The following is a 22,769-nucleotide window of genomic DNA, read 5'->3' as shown; positions in this document are numbered from 1 at the left end:
AATTCTGCCTGGATTTATTTATTCCAGAGAGCCTTAGCTGCCGTTCAACCAGCTCCAGACTGTGTAGCATGAATATTACAGTGCTCACTCTCAGAGATGAAACGCTGACATACTCCTCATATTTTCTAGACAAGTACAGTTCCATTTAATATAAACATAAAAAATCCAGCAGCTATAGCTGCAGTGCCTTTTTTTCCTTTCATCTCAAGCTCAACAGTGTATTTAACACAAAATACCACTACAGCCTGTCGGGCTGCAGGCAATAATCTGGGAAGGGAAAACAAGCCAAAGCATGTTGAGTATCTAGAAAGCATGTGGCCAGGGTTATAATCATAGATTCATAGAATCACCAAATGGTTTGGGTTGGAACCTTTAAAGCTCACCTAGTCCAACCCCACTGCACTCAGCTGCAACTGGAGCAGGTTGCTCAGAGCCCTGTCCAACCTGACCTGGAATGGTTTCAGGGACGGGGCACCTAGCGCCTCTCTAGGCAGCCTGGACCAGCGTCTCACCATCCTCGCTGGTTAACTATGGATTAGACTGAAATATCACACTCGCCCTAGGAAACAAATTGCCGCAGCCTGCAGCACCCACGGACACCTGGACAGGATGCAAGAAGGGCAGCTCGCTTAGGACTCAGGCCGGCCCGGGGCTCACATTGGCAGGTCTGGACAGACCAGCAGGCCCCCGGCACAGGCCGGACCCCGGTGCAGCACTCCTCGTCTGCTTCGCCGGTCTTCCGTGCCTGCCCCGCTCGGTACGACCCCGACGGCGGCTTCAGCCTCTTTCTGTCCCCAGAAACTCACACCCCGGCCGAGCCCGGGGCTACTGTCTCCAACCCGTGAGCCACGACGCGGCTCCGCGGTTCGCAGACAGCTCGCGGTCCCCCTCTAATGGCGACAGGGGGGACGCAAATTCCATCCAACCGTCCAGGCCGTCTCGGACGCGGAGGGTAGGCTCCGGCCGAGCCTCCCAGCGCCCCGCGGGTGGGTGCCCGTGGGGTAGGCGCTGGCCCAGGGCTGCGAGAGCCGGCAGCGGGAGACGCCTTCATGGCCCTAGACTACAGCTCCCAACATGACAAGGGGGAGGGGGGATAGAGGGGCAGGACTGCGCTTCCCACCGTGCTCCGCTGCGGAGGGAGCTGGCGATCCCACAATGCACTGGGAAACCACATTTGAATAATTGTACACTTTTTCAGATAGCACGGCCGCGCCCGCCGCCGAACTGTTAATGAACGTGAATGAGCGTGAATGAACTTCCCTGCGTACCCAGCGGCCGTGGGTTCCATCCCTAACCAGGGCCACCGCGGCCTCCACTTCCGGCGAAGCCTCGTTAAAACTACATTTCCCAGCATGCACCGCGACACCGCGCTGTTCCGGTTCCGGCCGCGGCGGGAGCGCCCCCGTCCCCTCGGAGGGACCGCCGGGCCGCGGCGGTGACAGCAGAAGCAGCAGCAGCGGCGGGGCCGGGGCAGGGTGGCCAGGGTGGGGCTGCGCAGCCAGGGCCCACCGAACTCCCCATCTTCCAGCGCGGCCCGGCCGGGTTCGCCGCGCCCCTCGGGCCTGGCAGGGTCACCTTCATGGGCGGGCGGTAGCGCGGGGTGCCCGGGGCCTGGTGAGGCGTCGCCTGGGCAGAGCGAGGACCGGAGGCGGCGGGGCCCGGGGCGATGTTCGTGCAAGAGGAGAAGATCTTCGCGGGGAAGGTGCTGAGGCTCCATGTGTGCACCATGGAGGGTGCGGAGTGGCTGGAGGAGGTCCCCGAGGACACTACGGTGGAGAAGCTGAAGGAGCGATGCCTGAAGCACGTAAGGAGAGATGTTCCGTCCCCTGGGGCTGCTCAGTGTCCTCAGCAAACCCTCGGGAGTGCTGAGTCTTGCTGGGAGGGAGCGGGTGCGAGGCACAGATAGCGCCGAAATCTCTGCTCTTTCGTTGATAGGCGGCGTGTTCTGGGCTGGGACTGAAAATCATGGTCAGAGGGAAGGGCAGGCGAATCTCTGTGTGAAGAAAACAGATTTTTTTTTTCCCCAACGCTCTAAAAACATAAGTAAACAAGTGGTTTATGTTCTGGTTTCCTGGTTTGCCGTGTTTGCCAACCCTCTGAATGACTTAAAGCTGTTCCCTGTAGGAAGAAAATGCCGGTTTCGAGATTTTCTCTGTGTGTGTGTGTTGAAAAAGAGTTGTGGGGCAAATTACTTTGTAGCCTTTAATTACAGAATTTTGGTGCGTGTTTCGTGGCGGCGTCAACGATCACCGGCTCCTGCATGCACTTTATGACTGGTGACCGTGGGTTGCAAGATACTGGCGAACAGGCTTTGGGTGATTTCTTCTCAAAAAATATAGCCTGGTGTGTGTCTTGTTTCTATTTAAGAACAAAGAAAGTTGCAACTGTGGAGGAGAACTTCCCTTTTTTTTTGAAAGACTTAGTACAGCCTTACCCTGTGTTGGCACAGCAGCTGGTGGGATATTTAGTGGGGAGATAAAAGGCTGGTCTAATGCTCTCCCTTGTGCTCCAAGTAGTAAGGTCTTAATGGACATGTCCAAAGAGTAAATTGCTGATCACTGACTGGAACAGAAAATACCTAAAAATGCCTAGGCATAGGCTGTAGAAGTCCAGCAGGGAAACACAGGCTCTTTGTGCTCACCTGCTCAGTTACCACTGGTGTGTTCATGGGTGTTAAATGTTAAAACCAGTGGATTCAAAACTACTGGAATGAATTTTGAAGATCTGCTATGACATTGTTTTGCTTTAAAGCAGAAACATGATTGACAACAACAGCATGTAAGGTTGTGCCCCATGACCAGTACTGTCCTAAAGTGTCATTTTGTACCCAACACAACTCTGGCAGCTTGAGTCAGAACCTGCTGAATTTTTTGCTGACAGATACACTCAGAGGTGCAACTTCTTTGTGGCAAAAGCAAGGCCCTCTATCCCCACCTCTGGAAGCTCAATTTACTAAATCAGATTTCATAAGGGTCCTTTTCCCCTGTGTCTTCCAAGTCTTGCAAAGGATTTGGGTTGGGTTTGTTTTGCTTTGGGTTTTTTTGTGTGTCTCTGTGTTTGGTTTTTTTATAGAATACAGCTACAATAGGAGAACACATCTGTAGCATGTAATTACTTAGCCCCCATTTGAAGGGCAAAAGGTTTTATTTTCTGAATGAGTACTTTGTGAAGGGTGTCCAGCAGCCCAGGTGCTCTCAACTTCAGGCCTTCTGGTTCTGTGCTTTCAAAGGGAACCCCTGGAAACCACAGGTCACAGCAGATGCTCTTTTTTTTTTGTCCTGTGGTCTTTGTAAGTGCCTTTTGATTTAGGGATGAGAAGGGCTACACTTGGGGTTGCTTTGTCTGAGACAGGTGTGAGCCTTTTTGAGGGGAAAACGGAGGTGCCTTGCTGAAACCTGTGAGGTGCAACTGTTTAATTCATGGAAGAAGTTGAGTGCTCCACACTTGTCCCTCTCCAGTGCAGCTGGATGGTTAAGCAGCAGACTGGTGCAAAGACTCCTGAAGGAGGGTGGGGTACTGATTACATGGATGTGTGCAGAGCTGAGAGGCCTTTAATTATCAGGAAGCTTAATTGAATAGAGGCTTGCAATGCAGTGCAAGTCAGGGCAGCAGACAATTGATAACTTGGCTTGATGCTTGATTTCATTCTCACTGCTGCTTGGTGCTAATGGTGTGGATTTGCATAACCATTATGGATAATGTATAGTTTTATGGAGGGGAAAAATAGAAGTGGAAGAATCATGACTTCTGATCATGAGTGTGTTGCAATGAATCTTGGTAGTACCTTGAGATAATTTATGCAGCCATCTCTTGTAAGATGCTGATTATTATGTTCCCTAAAGCCTCTGAAATCATTCTTTCAGGAAGCAGAGAAAGATAATATTTGCAAGAGATTTGAAGGAGGAAGGGGGCCACTTTTCTCTCTGTAAAATTCAAATGCATGATGACCTCTGAGGTATCACTCTGGATGTCTTGTCTGAATTTTATGGGTTTGGGGTTCTTTTTGTTACAGATAAAGCAAAAAAAATCCCCAAACCCTTCCAGTGGTTTTGTTTCTTGACCTCTAACAATTTAGTAGTGATTATATGTTGCTCAACTGTTGTCTTCAATAATGCCCTCTGTGTACCCTGTGAACAAATAATTGATGTTGTTTCTCTTCCTAGTCATTTTTTATCTCAAGTTTCACCATCAAGTGTTCTCTTGGAACAGTCTCTTCTCCCTGGGCAAGGCCCCAGTGTCTCAGCAGGAGCAGGCCCTGAGCTTTCCTGTGGTTTCCTTAAAAAGCAACTTTTCTTTCAGGGCCAGAATTGAGAAAGCTTGGCTCAACCACAGAAACTCAAGCTTAACTTAAATATTTTTATGATCCATAATCTTTGTGCCCAGCATTGGCAGCCCAGGTACAGTAGTGCTGTGGGCAGGCCTGGTTCTGATGCTCTAATTGTTCCTTGCTGAGGCCAAACCTTATTTCTGAAATACTGATGGAGATTGTGGTCATGCACTTGGGGTGCACAAATATGGGCTGGATGTGTCTGTAAGCTCTACCTGTGATTTTCCTGGCAGTGTGAGACAAGATTTTGTAGCTTCTGTGCATCTGTTCACCTTTTTCTTACTGCCTCAGTGATACTCACCTGGGTTTTAAGGGATGATAAGGAGTATCTGTGGAACTGAAATGCAAGATGCTAGCTCTCAGAGTACAGAGATAAGGTAGGTTCATGGCCCTGGGCATGTTTTGGGTACTTTGTGAGGGATACAGATGGTTTAAACCACCCAGGCTTAGTAGTAGGGAGTGCCAATGCTATTTTCAAATGTTTGTGTTAATAAAAGCAAACAAAAAAAATGCTTTTTCTTATTAAACAAAACCCAACCAAACAGAAAGCCTTGTGGTTTGCAGGTTTTGCAAACAGCATTTGGCATCACCAGGGCTTACAATTGCAGCAGTTGCTCAGGCACCTGTGAACAAAGGTTTCTCACCTGCCTGGCAAAGCAGCCTGCTTGAGCTCCAGCATTATAAAGAAATGCAAATATTTATGCTGGAAGCAAAACGATGAAAGAGCAGATCCTCTCCTTACAGTCCCTTTGTACAGAAAGATGAGAGTGGGAGAGCTTCTCTTCGCAGCATGCTGTGCCTCTGATTGCTGGGGAGCAGTGCTTGGTAACCCCAGTCATGCCCTGGGCCTTTGAGGTGCACCCTGAGCTCTCAGCTTTGAGGTGCACCTTCATTTCTCTGCTTTCTTTCACTTGTGTGACCCACGCTTCCTCTGCACCGTGCAGGGAGTCCTCCTCCCTTCACTGCTCTTCCTGTAGCTTACCAGTGCTGTGCTCTCTCTGAGCAGAAAGATGGTTTCAATTTAGAGCCTTGTATTCACTACAAAAATTGCTGTATTTTGGCAGCTATGGTTCTCATGACTCCACAGTGAGAGCTGGATGATTAGTGGTGGTGGTTCCTGGGCTGTTGAGAGGTAGCAGAGATGTGGACTGTTGAGGTGGTCTTTCTATTTCCAGGGCATGTTATGATAAACTCATTATTTCACTAAGCAACCTCTTTGCTCTGGATACTGTCCATATATACATTATTGTTCTAGGCAGCTGCTGATAAACTGGTTAGAGGAGCAGGAAGTAAGATGAGGTGTCCACAGAGCTTTTTAAAACACCAGCTTCCATTTTGTCACTTTTACCTATTAGTATTATGATTGCACACACCTCCTCCCTCTCTCCCCCCACTCCCAATTAATATGTACTAGGGAAAAAGTGGATAATAGGTCTGTGTCATGTCCCATCCCAAACATACACCTCCCAGCTCCCATTTCCAAGTTCTTGCTCTTGGGCTCTGACTCCCAAGATCTATAACAGGAATACTTTGAGCTTGTTCAGAGGGAAGCTGTTCCACTGATGTACTCTCATGCATTTTGGGTAACTAATCAGATCAATTTCAGGAGGTGCTCCCAGCTGCTTCAAGGCTTTAATGTGTTCTTTGGCTTTTGTTCAGCGGTTAATGTGATGAAGGATTAGTAAAGAGGCTACTGTTAGACAAAGCAGGACTCTAGCGTTCTCCCCTCAATCTTATTGAGCTGGGAAGGGACTTTTGCAAAGGCTTGTTATCATAGGATGAGAGGAAATGGATTTGAGCTGGAAGAGGAGAGATTTAAACTGGAGATTAGGAAGAAATTCTTTAAGGGTGGTGAGACACTGGAACAGGTTGCCCAGGCAGGTTGTGGATGCCCTTCCCTGAAGGTGTTCAAGGCTATGTTGGATAGAGCTTTGAGTAACCTGAGCTAGTGGAAGGTTGGAACTAGATGATCTTTAAGGTGCTTTCCAACCCAAACCATTCTATGATCATTGGGGCATCAGAACTGTACAGAAGGTCAGATGAGGAATTGAAGATCAGTGATGAAAACGAGCCTGCTGTGTTTGGATAAAGAGCAGGCAGCTGAATTTTCCATCAGTTGAGCCACAACAGAAAAGGTGATGGACTGAAAGGTTTCCTTTGGAGCAGGCTGGTGACAGATGTTATGAGGAACAAGAGTAAATGCTACATCAATTGAAGCAGTGATTTCAGGGAGGTTTCTGGAAATGGCTCTGCTATGTGAAAGGTGAACACAGTGTTCTGCAGACATGCTAGAAGTGGCTTGGTAGGAACTTGTGCTGAAAGAGGTGTCATTAAAAGCTGTTTTTTTGTGAGCAGAGCAGGTGAGGTCAGCATTAAGTGTCTTGCTTTGTGGTGAGAGCAGCAGCATCAATTTTGTGGGGTGGGTTGGTTGTTATTTTTAATTTTGCCTTTCTGCAATTGCAGCCACTCTGCTTTCTTTTTCCACTCAAACGAGTTAAAAGCCTCTAGATGCACTGATGTAATGGTCTTGAAATCTGTCCCTGTGGATCTGGGAGCCACTCTGGTGTGAAGATGAGTCAGTTCAAGGCTTGTGTGTGCACATTCTTTTTCAGGATTTGAACTTGATTTCCCAGTCAGTTAATTGACACACAGTTTAGAATTGCAATAAGGAATTGAGCACAGCATTCATACATGAAAAAAATCTACTGTATGCTGATTATTTATGGCTGAGGAAGAAACGCTGTGCACAGAGGTTTTGTTCAGTGCTTTCTAGCAGGGACCTAGGTTAGGACTCCAGCAGCCAAATCACAGAATGCATTAGGTTGGAAGGGACTCTCAAAGGTCATCTTGTCCAATGCACCTACAGTGAGCAGGGATACCTCCAACTAGATCAGGTTGCTCAGGGCCCTGTCAACTTTGACCCTGAATGTCTCCAGGGATGGGGCCTTGTGTCAGTGTGAGCTGAAATTCCCCCCCCACCAACAAGTAACCAGGCTAGCCCAGTCTGGAAGCAAATGAAAGCTGTATTTACAAGCAGAGTCTAAAATCTACGATGAAATGCAATGAATATGTACAAATATACAAAATTCACGACATTCACAAATATATACAATCAACAGAAAAGCACAACCGATCTCCCTTTGCTTCCCCCCAAAGGGGACCCTCCCAAAGGGGCCTCTCTCTCTCCCAGGAGCTTCCCCCCAGACCCCCCTGGACAGAGAAGCAGAGTTAGTTAAGCAGAAAGTTGTTAACTTAGCTGCCAAGGTCAGTGTGTTATCTTCAGCCAGAAGAGAAGAAGAAACAGCAGCCAGACAGCCCAGCAACTGCCCCCACTGCCGAACGCAGAATGTGCAGAGTGCCTACTTTGTTTTGGGTAATAGTTCTTAAACATTTCTATCTATCCAATGGAAGTGTTTAGAACAATCGTTATTTTGCTTTCTTACACCCAATAGTGACTTATTTACATTCTTTCACTTTCTCTGTTCTGAACTTTGCAAGGAAAAAATTAAAAAGACAGTTTCAAACCATCACAGGCCTCTACCACCTCTCTGAGCAACCTGTTCACAATGAGGGTAATGAAATGCTGGAAGAACTTCCTTCTAATGTCCAACCCTAAATCTGCCATGCTCTAGCTTCAAGCCATTGGCCCTCATCCTATCACCAGAAGCACTTCTAAACAGTCCCTCCCTAGCCTTCCTTTAGGGCCCCTTCAGGTATTGAAGATCCTCTGATCTGGTCCTCTTCAGATACTAAATCTGATTTCAGCCTGAAAGAAGGTGCAGAAATTGTAGTTTCATTCTCAGTTTAAGGTCACATAAACCAAAATCACTGCTGGCTGTCGCTTGTTTAGTCTGCCAGTGTCTGTAAATAATAATTAGTAGATGAAGCAGTCTCTCTCCTATTTTGACACCAGTTACAAATAAGAAACACACTGCATTGTTTCAACCTGTAAAAACACTGTGTGCTCTCTGTAGGTTTGCATTCTAATGATGTTAATTGCTACCCTCAGACTTCTCAAGGGATCTGTTGCAGAGTTCACATAGCTGTGGCTCCTAGGGCATTCTTGCTTTGCTTTGAATCTCTGGGCCTGAATATAGGACCAACACTCAGAGTCAGATGTCCTGTAGTGAGAGAGTGCAAATCCCCACTTGGGGTAATTGTGCTGTAATGTTAGGTCTTTGAAACTGGCTGTTTAAAGTTTTTTTTAGACCATAATTAGTTGGAACTTGGGGGCTGCCTGGGGAGGTGGTGGGGACAACGTCCCTGGAGGTGTTTAGGAAGGGACTGGATGAGGCACTTAGTGCTATGGGCTAGTTGATTAGTTAGTGTTGGGTGATTGGTTGGACTTGATAATTTTGGAGGTCTCTTCCAACCTGGTTGATTCTGTGATTCTGGAACTTAAAGGTAGCAATCCATTTAACAGCATTGAGGATGGTAAAGGGACTGGAGCATCTCTCTTAGGAGGAAAGAGTGAGAGACCTGAGGCTGTGTAGCCTGGAGAAGAGAAGGCTGAGAGGGGACTTTATCAATGTCTACAAATACCTGAAGGGTAGCTGTCAGCAGAATGGAGCCAGTCTCTTTTCAGCCATACCCAATGATAGGACAGGGTGCAATGGGTGTAAACTCAATCACAGAAAATTCCATCTCAACATCAGATATATATTTTTTACTATGAGGATGGCAGAGCACTGGAGCAGGTTGTCTAGGGAGGCTGTGAGGTCTCCTTCTCTGGAGATCTTCAAAACCCCCCTGGTTCCTATGTGACCTGCCCTAAGTGGTCCTGCTTTGCAGGGGGGTTGGACTCAGTCTCTGGAGGTCCTTTCCAACCCCTAGCATTCTGTGAGGAAGGAAGTGTAAAATCCTTTTTTCCTGCTAGGAGCTTGGATGTGCAGGTAGAAACCTACCACAGTCTGTGTTGTTACAGCATAAATCAAGCTGCAGTTACTTTAATAAAACACATTCTGTGCACTGGCCTCTGGCATGTTGTGTGGTTACTTGAAGCTATTAAGAAGCCTGTAAATGATGACACAGTTTGTATGTGGAGGATCTTCAGTGCAGAGCACAGTGATTCATGCAGTGAGCTTGTTTCTCTCTTCTGATCTTCCAATATTTATTATCTTCTGCAGTGTGTACCTGGGAGCTTGGAGGATCCAAAAACTGTGACACATCATAAGTTGATCCATGCTACTTCTGAGAAGGTGCTGACAGACACAAAAACAGTGTTGGAGGAAAACATTCAAGACAGAGGTAAGGCTGCCTGAGGGGGTTATATCCTATCAGCTTGGAAACAGGAGATTGTGTTTAACTAGTTGGCAAGTTCCAAACAGTAATCTTTCTAATATCTGCTTTCTGCTTTGATATAGGAAGCTAATAAAGTGGCAAAAAAAGGAGATAAAAAAAAAGGTTTTTTTTCTTCCCTAGAGAGAGCATCTTGAGCAGTTGGCTTTTCTTTACTCTTCCCTTTAAGAGTTGAAAAGGAATTAGGAGTGTTTAAATCAGTAAGTTTAAGAGATTTTTTTTGTCTTTTAAAGGATTTTTGTTTTTAATTCCAGGCCAGTATTTATCTTTCAAAACAATTCAGAAGTAGTTGTCATAGCTGGTATTCTCAGACAGACAAGCCAGTGCTTTTGGAGGGTTTCTTGAGGTCTGCAGGTCAAGCAGAAGGGTGGTTGCTGAGGTGTACCTGAGTGTCTGCAGTTTAGATCTTACTCTGTCCTCTGCAAGTGTAGGGCAGAACGCACCGTGCTGTAGTATCATTGACTGCAGTAGAGTGTGAGAGGTATGTATTTGCTCCTGAACTTTAAAGGTGTAAAGGATCATGTGAAACAAAAGATGATTTAAAGAAGAGAGCTGGAGTCAGTTTTCACCAGACAGCTTAAGCTAGTGGTCCCTTCCAGAGATAAAGGGCAGTGGTGCAGAAAGGGAGAGAAGCAGGACTGCTGTAGACTGAAATATTACCTGAACCAGAAACTTGGCAGGAGCAGAGCTCCTGGGTTTTTGCCTGAGTTCCTGCAGGCTGGAGAGTGGCTGCCATGACCAGGAGGGTTTGGTGTCTGTTCCAAGGCAGTGTCACCTCTCACCTTTAGAGCTGAAGGTGCTGTGTTATTTCTAGGCGAGGTGCTGGCTCCTGCTGAGGTTTGAATTGCAGCTTGCAGCAGCTCAGCAGTATTAACTGTGTGCTCCTCACAAGCTACCAGGGGAAAGCCTCTTCACTCCCTTTCCCCCTGCAATGTGCTCTGCCTCTCCTGAGCCTTGCCTGTCAGGAGGACGAGATCACAGCCAGCAGCTGATGGCCACCGGCTGACTGCGCAGGGCAGCCAAGAGTCAGCACATGGATCCTCCTGCCTTGTGATCAGCTGGACAAATGAGGGTTAACAGCCTGCACCAGCTGTTGCTCTTGGCTGTTATGTGCTGAGCCAAGCCAAGGAAACTTGTTGTGCAGAGCACGCTTCGTTTGCTTTTTAGCTGCTTAATGCAACGGACTGAAACCCTGTGTCAGGCTGGATCTGGCTGAAGGGCTGCAGATGCTGCACAGGCCCCTTTGGGGCTCCAAGCTGTGTATCTGCATCTCTCCGCCCTTAGAATGTAGGTGGTGGTAACTGAGGTGCTAGAAACTTGTAAAGCATCACTTCATCTCCAGGAAAAGGGTGCCTTGTCAGTGGAAGTCTGACAAGCTCAAGTGAAACTTGTGCCAAGAGTTGTGGGATATCTGAGACTGGAGGCTTGTTTGCCTTTGATACTTGCCCTACTGGGCTACCAGTGATGCAGCTTTGCTCTAGACTGAGTCACTCTTCTGCCATTCACACACAAAGATGAGCTTTAGTGTGACACTGAAAGCTTGGTGCTTGCCTTGCTTTTCTGGAGGTCACCCAGTCCAGCCCCCTTGCTAATTCAGGGGCACCCAGAGCAGGTTGCCCAGGATTGCAATGTCCAGGCAGCTTTTGAAAGTCTCCAGAGGAGACTCCACAACCTCTCTGAGCAGTCCAGCACCCTCAAAGTGAAGATTTTCTTTAGGTCCAACTAATTCTTTTTCCTAGGTCCAACTGATAATGGACCACATTTGGAATTCGCTGTGCACTAAAGAGCAGCAAACAGCTAAGGGGAGTGTATAGAGCCATACAGGCTTTGAAGTGTGTAAAAGGTCTGATGCTCCAGTGGAATTAATACAAAATTCATCTCCAGGAAAAAGTTAATTTATGAAGTATCTTAGAAGAGCTCTTCTCACACTGCTTTCTGATGCATTTCAGTATCATTCTATTTCCAGATGTCTTGCTCTTGATCAAGAAGCGTGCGCCACCTCCGCTCCCCAAAATGGCAGATGTGTCAGCAGAGGAGAAAGTGAGTTTGATCAGACCTCTGGACTTCATTCACTGCTTTACTAATGAGCTGCAGAAGGATTGCTGTGGTGTACTCTTGTCTGTAGAGGCAAATGCTGCCTGTTAAATTCTAGGGAAGCTCTTTTATACTTCTTCCAAACTTTAAGGAAGCTGATTTTTCCCTTTTTTAACTTAAGATTAGACTTAGGCTGAGACATGCAGGCACAGCCTGTGGAAGTGGTTATGGATTTGATTTTTGAACAAAATAACTGTATAAGCATAGTTCAAAGTGCCTTGCTTTATCTCAGACTGAAAACCCAACAGAAGTGTGTTGATTTGCTGTCAGGCTGTCTTCTGTCTTCGTCTGTGGCTTGTCACCCTCTGACCAGGTGTCTAGAGCTGAAGTGTTAGCCCTTGACTGTTCTTTATTTTAGTGGAATGGAATTGTTACCGAAGGTCAGCGATGCTCTCAGGATGTGCTTATGCATGAGTGATACTGCAGTTGATGTTATCACATCAACACTCTGAGCAATGCTTGTGCCTGACATTGTGAATTTCTAGATGTCTCTACTTCATCCTTGCACAGCTTTGTTTCTTCTTGCTTCCTGTAGGTATTGGTGTATGTCTCTCCCTTCAGTATGGTCTTGCTCTGCAGAATGTCACTGTAAAGCATAACTTACAAGGCTGCAAAATGTTTCTAGTTGTCCCCTGCTATGTTTTCTCCTGGACTATGAGCATGTACTGAAAATCCAAGGCACCATCTATCTCTGCATGATACCTGCAAGTGATGAAGCACTCCCAGTGTTGAGCAGTTGAGTGCTGGTCTGGGCACAGTGTTGGCAGATCTCAAAAATCTGTGGGTTGGAAGAGAGCAAGCTATGAGCAGAGCATGGTCCTGGGCACTGAGACTTCTGTTCTCTGCCATGTTTGATTCATCACTTCCCCTCTTTATGCTGGAATTTCCCTGTGTGTTTAGGGAAGAGAAATAGGAAATAAGGGTTGAAAGTGAGGCAGGTCCAGTTTTGCTCTCTAAGTGCAGAATGATTCTTTCTGGTGCTGTTAAGCCCTTGTATTGCTAGACTGCTGTTTCTCTTAGCTGCGAGTTACAGAGCACTGCTTGATGCCTTGGTGAAGGATAAGGAACTGCTCTTAGCTCTGCTGTGTTCTCTGTTCTGTGGATAATGGGTTATGAAACCTGATCATATTTCCTATCCTTCAGAGGAAACAAGAGCAGAAAGCTCCTGATAAGGATGCCATCCTCAAAGCAACTGCAAACCTGCCCTCTCGCAACGTGGATCGCACTGTGGCCCATCACAACATGAGGGATGTAAGTATTGCACTTGATTTAAACTCTCACCCTAACATCCAAGGACCTGTTGTGTGACCTTTTCTCTTGCATACAAATGTGATTCTTTCTTTTAGAAGAGAAATTTGGATGTATACTACAGTAGATAGCTAAAGATTGAGACACTGGTCATGCTATTTAGTGATAATGAAACACTAAGTTATGATTTTAAATGTTTCCTTTGTCCTTGGGAGAGCCTCAGTAAACATGCTCAAGGTCTGGCAGGTGTGAAGTTAGGGAGATGTCTTTCTTCAGTCTGAATGGTTCAGGTGTTTGCAGTGTGTGGGGGGGTTTCTCTTCCATGATTTTTAAAAGAGAAACTAAGCATAAATTTTAACCTCAGTTGTTGAATGCTGATAGAGTCTCTAATGCTTCTTTATCTTCAGCAGCATGGGGACTGTTTTGCCCTTAGTGCTACAAGGGGTATGAAGCAACCAGTCTGCTGACATATCACATGTTGTCAGTGTGCCCTAGTAACCTGAAGGGGACAGTTGGCATTTAAGTTGTTTACTGGCCATCATGACCTACTGAGCACAACATATTTAAAATCAGATGTCCAGCTGAAAGGAAGTTGTGATGCTTCAGTTTAGAAAATGTCTTTCATCTGTCTTGCTCAAGTTTAGATCACTAGAGAGCAGGTAGCAGACCAGGAAGGCTCCTTGGTTCACAGAAGCAAGGAGCACCAGTATGAAGCTACTGTAACTGTGGTTTTGCAACACCTGGACAAGGTGGTGAGCCTGTTTCTGTGTTCCTGAGCACTGCACATGTGGTGGTGCTACTGGGCAGCAGGCTGTGGGAGAAATAAAGACTTCTCTGTCCAGTAGCTCCATGTAGCACTTCACAGGAAAGGCCCAGTGCTTCTTGAGAGACTAGGCAGTGATAATAGAGCCCTAATAAAGCAACGTGCTGTCCTGAGGGCCAGACTGCTGCTGAGATCCTAACAATAGGTAAATTAAACTTCAGTGATGTCTGGTAACTTCCTGTCTAAATGTTTTGACAGTTTCCTTTCTTGCAGTTCCAGACGGAGCTCCGGAAGATCTTAGTGTCTCTCATAGAAGTTGCACAGAAATTGCTAGCGCTGAACCCAGATGCAGTTGAACTATTTAAGAAGGCAAATGGTATGAACTTACCTTTAATAGTTACTAGTTCAGTCCTGGGAACTTTTTTGCTTCCATAGCAGAAGAATTGGCTCACAGAGTGGAGTCCAGACCTTGGTGTAATAGCAAAGCTACTGCCAACTTTGTGGCAAAGATTTCACCTTGTGGAAATGGATTGTATTTAAGTGGTGAATTTCTGAGGTACCTTTGGGATGGATGAGAAGTTCCATTTATGCAGGAAATAGTAGTGAAAAAAGCTGGCAAACTTTGACTTGCACTTCAGGGATGAGTAGTTAACAATACACAAGGAGATAGCAAAACGAGGAGAAAGTGAAGCTGTTGATTCAGTTTGTGGGAAATGCTCACCCTTGAGATCTGCTACTGCCAGATAAATAGATCTTCAGTGAGTCTCCTGTATATTTATGTGGAATACCATGGTCCTGTGAGAGTTAGCTGTCTTTTATTTGAGATCTTGAACACATCTGGCCAAAGTCTTTGTCCTGGAAGAATCCATCTAAGCCAGACCAAGCTGACTGCAGCAAATTGAATGATGAGATAGCAAATTTGGGGCAGAAACAAAAGAAGGGATGGAAGAGAAGAATGGAGTTTGAACTTAACACATGCCATTCCATTGAGAGAGGGGTTTATTTTTAGCTTGAAGTCAATCTGAACATTGTTTTGTTTGTGTATGTGTAGCCATGCTGGATGAGGATGAGGAAGACAGAGTGGATGAGATAGCTCTGCGACAGCTTACAGAAATGGGGTTTCCAGAAAGCAGAGCTGTCAAAGCCCTTCGATTAAATCAGTAAGTGTACTCAGCACACTGCCTGTGAAGTACTTGAGATGGTTAAAATGAAAAATTGCATTTTTTTTTCCTCTAAAGTCTCCTTATGTGGGTCATCTAAATCTAGGCTGGAGAAAGCAGTAACTAAAAAGAACAGTGCTGCCTCAGGCAATGCGCAGGTGGGGATAGCACAGGGAAGGGGGAAGTGGTGCTCAGCTTGATCTGGAGAGAAGAGCTGGTCTGCAGTTCACAAAGCTGCCAGTCTGACACTGTTCCCAGCTATGAAACTCACATTTTCTTCTATTTTAGAATTCAGATTTTGCAGAGAAAAGACCAAACCAAGCCCATCCACAATGGTCTTTCAGTTACAAAAAAATACCTCATGCTGATCTTTTGAAAACATCTCAAGAATATTGTGAAGTCCAGACAGCAACTGTAGGGAGATAGGAGCTAATGTTCTGCTTCTCATGCCCTAAGGAGAATCAGCTGTGCAGCCTCCCTCCTGAGAGGGATTTGTTACACCATTCTCAAATATCTCTAATGATGGAGAATCTACAACGCATTCCAGTCCCTCTTTTCCAATATCTCTCCCTCATGGCTCAGACTTCTCTGAAGTCCTCCATTTTTTGTTGTAACCAAAAAGCCAAACAGGCAAAGGCTTTCCTCTCTATGATTCTATTCTATGATTCCCATATCTCACATGAAATTACGTGTTCAGCTGCCTTCTTGTTATGTTTGCTTTCTCCACTGCTCAGGATCCCTTACCTTGAGCACTTAACTGCATAGCAAGTGACTGTGTTACAATCCTGATGTTCTGTTCCCCTGGGCTGGCCTCTCATTTGAAGGAACAGATTCCTTCTTAAGCCAGAGTGGAAGAAGAGCAGAATGGTACCTGTCCAATACAATTCCATGTGTTCAATTCTGCCCTTGCTCTGGGAATATTATAGAATCCTAGAATCAGCCAGGGTTGGAAGGGACCACAAGGATCATCTAGTTCCAACCCCCCTGTCATGGGCAGGGACACCTCCCACTGGAACACTAGAATGTGTATTGTGCACATACAATGTTTTTCATCCTCTTTCTTGTGTAGTTAATGGTATTCCAGATCTCAGGTGTCTGAGAGATCTCCCTAAGAAGAAAGGAAGCAGCTTGCAGCCGAGATGTGGTTCCATGTAAATTTGGAACATGCTTGGTTTGCAGTTCTGTCAACAGTTGCAAATAGCTGGTGTCACTCTGTTGTGAAGCACAGCAGATGATGTGTAGAATAAGGTGACTCCTTCAGAAATGCCTTTTAAAATCTGGGTTGCAGCTGTCCAAGTTGGACTTCATTCTTCTGTCTTCCCACGTCTGAATGCGCAGAGAATTAAGGTGCTCGGAGTTCTGCTCCAAAACTTTGATTTATGACTTTCCAGACACTAATTAATCTGGAAGTTAGTACACCATGGGAATAAATGGAGAGGCAAATGCATGTGGGATGCTACTATACATCTGGAGTGCTGCTCATCCCTGTGCTTTGATTTGTTTTTCAGCATGTCAGTGACGCAAGCCATGGAGTGGTTGATAGAACACGCAGATGACCCTGCAGTGGATGCTCCACTTCCAGGTCAGGCTCCATCAGAAGCCACAGATGAAGCTGGTGCATCTTCTGCTGAAGCAACTGCAGGGCCTAGTGCAGAGGCAGGTGGGGAAGAGGCCAAGGATGAGCTGACAGAAATATTCAAGAAGATCCGGAGGAAAAGAGAGTTTCGACCAGACCCACGAGTAAGTAGTGTTTATCTCATTAGATAACTGTGAGGGTTGGAAGGGACAGTGTGGGCACCGTGGAATCCAAATAACTCTCTAGTTCATAACTTAAATGGGACACCTGGGTAGGTGTATATTATGCTGGCTTGAAAGTATTTTAGTGGAAGTCTTCAGGGGCTGTTTCCATTCAGGCTGCTGAAAGGGATATTAGGTAATGAAGGCATTGCTGTCTCAGATCACAGGATCTAAACTACTGACACTGTTATTTCTGCTCCTGAAAATTCACTGATGGGACTGAAGTGAGCTGCCAGACTCCTGGCATTGCATTTCATCACTGCTGTCTAGGAAGGAAAGGCTGCAGAACAGGAGTAGGTCGTTTTGCTGTAGAAAAGGACAGAAGGGCATTTTTTATTTTTAGAGGGCAAAGAAAAGTATCACCAGCAGATTTTAGTCTAGCAGCAAATGCAAGGGTTAGCAGGTTTTTCTTCAGAATGCAGCATTAGCTGAAGGGAAATTCAGTGCTGTTAACACACTGTAAAGTCACCAGGAGGTGCTCTTTAGAATCTGGCACTTAGTTTTTCACAACAGGCCGTTTCTTGAGATGTGGGTTAAAAGCTGAAAACGTATTTGATGACCTGGGTACAATTTCTAAATGATTAAACATTCTCAAAACAATATCTAGGCATGCTTGTCTAAATGCATAACGCTCACCAGCAATATAATAAATCTGGGAAGTGAAATTTAATTGAGTGAATGGAACAAGTGCATGTGAAGCTTGAGCTATTGGTGGGAGGTGAACAAAAGCTTTGTGACCTGAGAGAAGGTCTAAATTCAGGCGTTTCTGTCCTGCTCTTCTCCTTTCTACCCCAGGTGTGCTTACTCCTTGCCTTATTTTCAGTGTTTGAGGATAAGAACTACCCTTAAAGGTTTCTGTCCCATAAAAAAGGCACTTTTGATACACAGTAATGGAAAACTTTGTGGATAAGATTACTGAGAGATCTACGGGTGGAAACAATGGGGTCTTTTACCCCACAGAAGGTGAAAGGATGTGGCTGTTCTCATCTCTGTTTCAAATATTACATTGATCAAGCTGTGCCAATCTGTTTTAGGCTGTCATTGCCCTGATGGAGATGGGATTTGATGAAAAAGAAGTGGTAGATGCACTCAGAGTAAACAACAACCAGCAAAACGCGGCCGTGAGTACAGCGTCACTTCCTTACTGCCCTCTTACTCTGTTCAGCTGATTCTTCTCATGGTTGAAGTGGTGGATGTTTGGTCTGTCATAAAGCCCAGCTGTTACTGGAGGTGAAATGAGCAGTACATATCCTGTGCCTCTTTCAAATTCAATACACAACCAGAATACAAGGAGTGTAGGCTTCATAGAGGAACTTTGTGTGCCTGAGGTTGAGGCTGATCTGGTTGAGGTAGACTATGTGGATCTTCAAAACCTTCTGAGAAGCTCCCTCTCCAGAGTCTGAAGAGAGATTGTGCTATCATGAGAGAGGAGAATGTGTACCCAATAATTGCTAACTGAATAAAGCACAGGAATAAATGATCAAGCAAAAAACTCAAGCCGTGCAGAGTGTAAGTGACCGTTCTGCAGCAACGCATTCCACAGTTCATGGACTTACAAGAATATGAAGGTTTTCAAAGACTGATTAGGCCCCTGCTAGTGGATATGTTCAGGGAAATTTATGTTGACACAGCTGATAGCTGAGGAATCTTCTCTCAAGCGTCCAGTGCTGGCTGCTGTTAGAGAGGATATTGTGCTGGGTGTTATTTCAGGCTGCCACGTTGTAAGCATGTTGGTGAGGTTGCTTTGAGGCAGGACATGCGTGGGATAGCACCCCTCTTCCCTGAGCTTTGAAACATCCAAAGCTGGTATAACTTTACTACCATGCCAGGCACTGCTGCTGTTCCTGTGGAAATAAAAGTCGTGTGGGAGTAGCACAGAAGTGAACAGCAGCCAAGTGTGAAGAATGGAGAGCTTGGTCTTTAACTGTGACAGGAAAGAGTGGTTTTTAACATGCCACATCTGTCAAAACTTTGGAGGCACTGATTCTAATGGAACCAATCATGCAATGTATTGTGCCTGGTCATCTCTTTCAGTGTGAATGGCTGCTGGGAGACAGAAAGCCTTCTCCAGAGGACTTAGATAAGGGCATTGACACCAACAGCCCTCTCTTCCAAGCCATCTTAGAAAACCCAGTGGTACAGTTAGGGTTAACCAACCCTAAAACTCTACTAGGTAAGTCCTGCTGGGGTTCCTGCTGTGTAAACACTGTCTGTGTTGTTGCTAGCAAGTAAGAGTAGAGACTGGATGATGGCAACATGCTTTGTGGGGTAGGTGCAGCTCTCCCTTTCTCTCCCTTTCAGCAGCTGTATTGTTTGCTTCGTACTGCAACTCAGCTAAACCCAGGACAGAACTTGGGGCTGTCCCAGAAATGATGCTAATTCCCCAGGCTACTGGATTACACTTGCTGAACTCAGAACTTTAATAGCTGCTGGCTGCAATGCTGTTGTGGATTTAGGAGACCTTTTGTGTGCTCCCTTTGGCTACGAGGAGAAAAATCAGGAATGTCTGTCTAGAACCCTGATTATTTCCCAGGAAAAACAAGGCTGTCTCCTGTTGTAGAGCTTACTGTGTATCTCAAGAGTAACCAAACAAGAAGTCTGAGCTAAAGCCTTGCTATCAAAGCTGAGATTATGTGTGAGAACACATATGCCCTTGCTTGTGTTTCAGCTTGGTGGTACAGTCTGAAAGCACAGCAAGTACCCACAGACCCTGACAGTGAAGCACAAACCTCTGATGAATTGCTCTCTCTGGTGCTGTGGAGGACAATGCAGAAGAATGAATGGCATTAACTCTGAAGTGCATAGAGTTCTGCATTTGCAGTCTTTGGCTTCAAACTTGGAGGCAATGCTTTTAACTAAAGGATGTATGTGCAACTCTTTCGAGAGAGCTTTTGAAAGTACAACTTTAAAAGCAGCTAGAGTTTGCAAGCTTTTAAATCCTTCAGGTGCAGAACCTTCCCACTCTGATTTCTGAACAAATGGTCTCCTCATTTCCAACGAGGGTTCCACACTGCAGCTCAGAATATAAATAGAAAATGAAGTGCTGTTATATGTGCTTGTAAAGCTTGGATGAGCATCAGACAATGTACTCCTAATGATACATCTGCAAATTGCTTATGTCACAGATCTGAATAGTGAATGTATGGATTTAACTGGATACTGTGGATAAATCTCTAGTTCTAAGCTTTTGAGTCTGTGTAAAATAATACTAAGTGGTGAAAGGTGAGAACTGTTCTGTGTTCTGGGCTTCTCTGTAGGCATGCTGCATGACCTTGAGCAAGGTGTTCATGATGAGCCTTTCAGAGGTGCTGGGGACTTGCAGCTCCCACCAATGTCACTTTGGAGCTTTGTACACTAACACTCTGGGGAAAATTAAGGCCATGACTTTGGTGCCAGTCTGCCAGACTCTTACAACTGACATTTTAGTGACTTCTGCATAGGTCAGATGTGCAACTGCTTTTTTTGTCCTGTTCTGTAAGGATTGCTCCAAATGGCCAGTAGCCCAGCTCAGTGTCTGTCATAAGGCTTATAAATTATTGCCTGGACCATTCTTCTGCCAGATTTGCAGCTTAACTCTTGCAGTAGCTGTCTGGTTCTTTCAGTTAAGTAGAAGAGTGAAAACTAACACATTAAAAAAGAAACCAAACTAAACAACAAAGCTTATTGCAAAGACAACTGTGTGTAGAAAGAAAAGAAATCTCCTAAATATTTGGGTTGCTGTCACTGTTCAGAAATGGAGGTGATTGTTCTGCACAGGCACAAGGTGTGCTGCATGTGATAGATCTGACTGTCTCCCTGACATCCTTTACTCTCTGTACACCAGGAAGGAGAAAGCACATGATGCACATAGGGAAGATCATAGAATTGTAGAATGGTTTGGGTTGGAAGGGGCCTCCAGAAGTCATTTAGTTCAACCCTCCTGCAGTGAGCAGGAACACCTTGCATTTCATCAGGTTGCTCAGAGCCTTTTGGAATGTGGCCTTGAGTATCTTCAGGGATGGGGCCTTCACTATGTCCCTAGGCAACCTGTTCCAGTGTTCCACCACCCTCATGGTGCAGAACTTGTTCCTAACATCCAATCTAAATCTACTCTTCTGTAATTTCAAACCATTGCCCTTTGTCCTATCACTGCAGGCCTTTGAAAACAGTCCCTCTGCAGCCTTCTTGTCACCCCCTTCAGATACTGGAAGGCCACTATTAGGTCTCCCCAGGGCTTTCTCTTCTCCAGGCTGAACAACCCCAGCTCCCTTAGCCTGTCCTCATAGGAGAGGTGTTTCAGCCCCCTGATAGTTTTCATGGTCCTTTGGACCTGCTCCATCAGGTCCATGCCCTTCCTTTCTGGCTCCAGGGGCCTCTGAAAAGATAAAGCTCTGAGGATCCACTGCCTGCTGGCTCTGCTGTTCATTCTTGAGTGGCCTTTGACATCTGCTGCTCATTTCGCTGGCTTAGTTGTTTTCTTCAGAGGTTTTCTGAGAGAGTTGCCACAAGACAGCCAAATTGCAGCAAGGGAAAGCAAAGGTGCCAGAGCCAAGGGGGTGACATTGCTTTCCATGAACTGTTTTGCTGAAGTACCAGAGAGGAAGAAGTACCAGGGTGCAATAAGTAGTCTGGGGTGTGGAAGATCTTCAGTCAGAGGAGTGGAGTTGAAGAGTCCTTCCAATAGGAGTACTGGCAGAGAATGACCCAGTTGTAAGATGGACTTTCATAAACAGAGGAGTTCCTCCATAGCATGATCCCTGCTACCACATCCAGACATTTGCTGAGGCCTTAGCTCCTCAAACCCATGTCCTTGAGGTTTTGGGAGATGGGATGTAATCCAGGCTGAGGATTTCATCAGCCTCTGTCTGCAGTGAGTTGATTACTGTGGGATGGAGAGGGAAAACCATCCTGTAGCATCCCAGACTGTGGAGAGCAAATGGCAAATGTTCATTCCCACCAGTTTTGGGTCATGCTTGCCCATGGCCTTTGAGCTGTAGCTCATTTCTGTCTGTCCTCTTGTCGAAGCATCCCAAACATTCGAAGCCTTTTGCTGACCAGAGTACTAACTGAGTTTTGCAATTTTTTTTTTTGGCAGCCTTTGAAGATATGCTTGAAAACCCCTTGAACAGCACTCAGTGGATGAATGATCCAGAAACTGGGCCTGTCATGCTCCAGATCTCTCGAATCTTCCAGACGCTGAACCGCACGTAGAGGGCGATGCCAGTCCACTGTGCCACTTCCTGCTGTCCCTCACTTCACCTTCCCCTCATGGGGAGGGGAGCATGGATTGCTTGGAGAGGGGGGCAGATGGAAGGGGGAGGGGAGGAGATGCCATTGGAAAGGGTCTCTCTCACAAGAGCTTAATGTAGTTATGGCCAACTGAAGTGAGTTGCCTTGTGGCTTTAGTGTTAGTGGAAGAGGTTTGAAGACTTGCTTCTGTTTTCAGGTATTAGGTTTAAAATAAAGTACATCCAAAAATAATAATAATAATAATAATAAAAAGTAGGAAAAGATTTTGTGCAAACAACTAGGAATCTGATTGTTGGAAAGAAATATGACCATGCTTGTTACAAAAGCCTGTGACAGTAGTTTTCTACCCAGTTTTGCTAGCATCTGGCTAGTGTTTACAAGAGGTCACTGACCACTAGCACAGGATATTAATCATCTCCATACAGTATTAATTTATGGCTATATCAAACTATGAAATGCTTTTTAAAATTGATTCTTAGAAAATGGTTTGGTGGGTTATTTTGGGGTTTTTTTTAAAGTCCAAATATTGGGAGGGCAGGCACATTTCTAGCCAAACTTTGTTCATCTTGCAGTATAATTTAAACAGGATAATCCAGAGGTGGGATTCTTTTAATAAATAGCATTACTTTTTCCTATTTATTTTTCTGTGTTAGTGCTGGTGCAGTCCCACACTGGTGGTACTTGGAGGAGACTCTGGCAGCCACCTTAAAGATGCAGTATCTCCTTCACAACACAGCTCACTTCACCAGGACTTGGATTCTTGAGCAGGCTGCAGTTCACAAGTTTACACTCTGCCATATCCTAGTGCAAGGAGGGATAGGTTCACGTGGTGGAGTGCTTTCCATTTTTCTGT

The 22,769-nt window shown here is 45.6% G+C and overlaps 1 protein-coding gene across 2 annotated transcripts; it reads left to right on the top strand.

Annotated features, from left to right (window-relative positions):
- The first annotated feature begins 1,642 nt into the window (after positions 1 to 1,642).
- UBAC1 (UBA domain containing 1) lies at positions 1,643 to 21,919 on the top strand. Of its 2 annotated transcripts, none has more exons than XM_054393455.1 (10): positions 1,643 to 1,804; positions 9,454 to 9,574; positions 11,592 to 11,665; positions 12,863 to 12,970; positions 14,004 to 14,106; positions 14,782 to 14,890; positions 16,399 to 16,630; positions 17,722 to 17,808; positions 18,722 to 18,860; positions 21,762 to 21,919. In XM_054393455.1, the coding sequence occupies exons 1-10, from the start codon at positions 1,667 to 1,669 to the stop codon at positions 21,875 to 21,877; spliced, it is 1,227 nt and encodes a 408-aa protein (XP_054249430.1). In that variant the 5' UTR covers positions 1,643 to 1,666; the 3' UTR covers positions 21,878 to 21,919. The 2 variants fall into 2 exon arrangements, with proteins under 2 accessions (XP_054249430.1, XP_054249428.1); XM_054393453.1 differs by having other exon boundaries at positions 13,989 to 14,106.
- The last annotated feature ends 850 nt before the right edge of the window (positions 21,920 to 22,769 follow it).

The sequence above is a fragment of the Indicator indicator genome, chromosome 28 (assembly GCF_027791375.1).
Source record: "Indicator indicator isolate 239-I01 chromosome 28, UM_Iind_1.1, whole genome shotgun sequence".
NCBI lineage: Eukaryota > Metazoa > Chordata > Aves > Piciformes > Indicatoridae > Indicator > Indicator indicator.
This window is presented reverse-complemented; position numbering and strand designations above follow the sequence as displayed.

Coding starts and splice junctions, on each gene's coding strand:
- UBAC1 (XM_054393453.1), top strand. CDS start 1,667: ATGTTCGTGCAAGAGGAGAAGATCTTCGCGGGGAAGGTGCTGAGGCTC. Junction 1,805..9,453: donor AGGAGCGATGCCTGAAGCAC/GTAAGGAGAGAT, acceptor TATCTTCTGCAG/TGTGTACCTGGGAGCTTGGA. Junction 17,809..18,721: donor ACAACCAGCAAAACGCGGCC/GTGAGTACAGCG, acceptor CATCTCTTTCAG/TGTGAATGGCTGCTGGGAGA.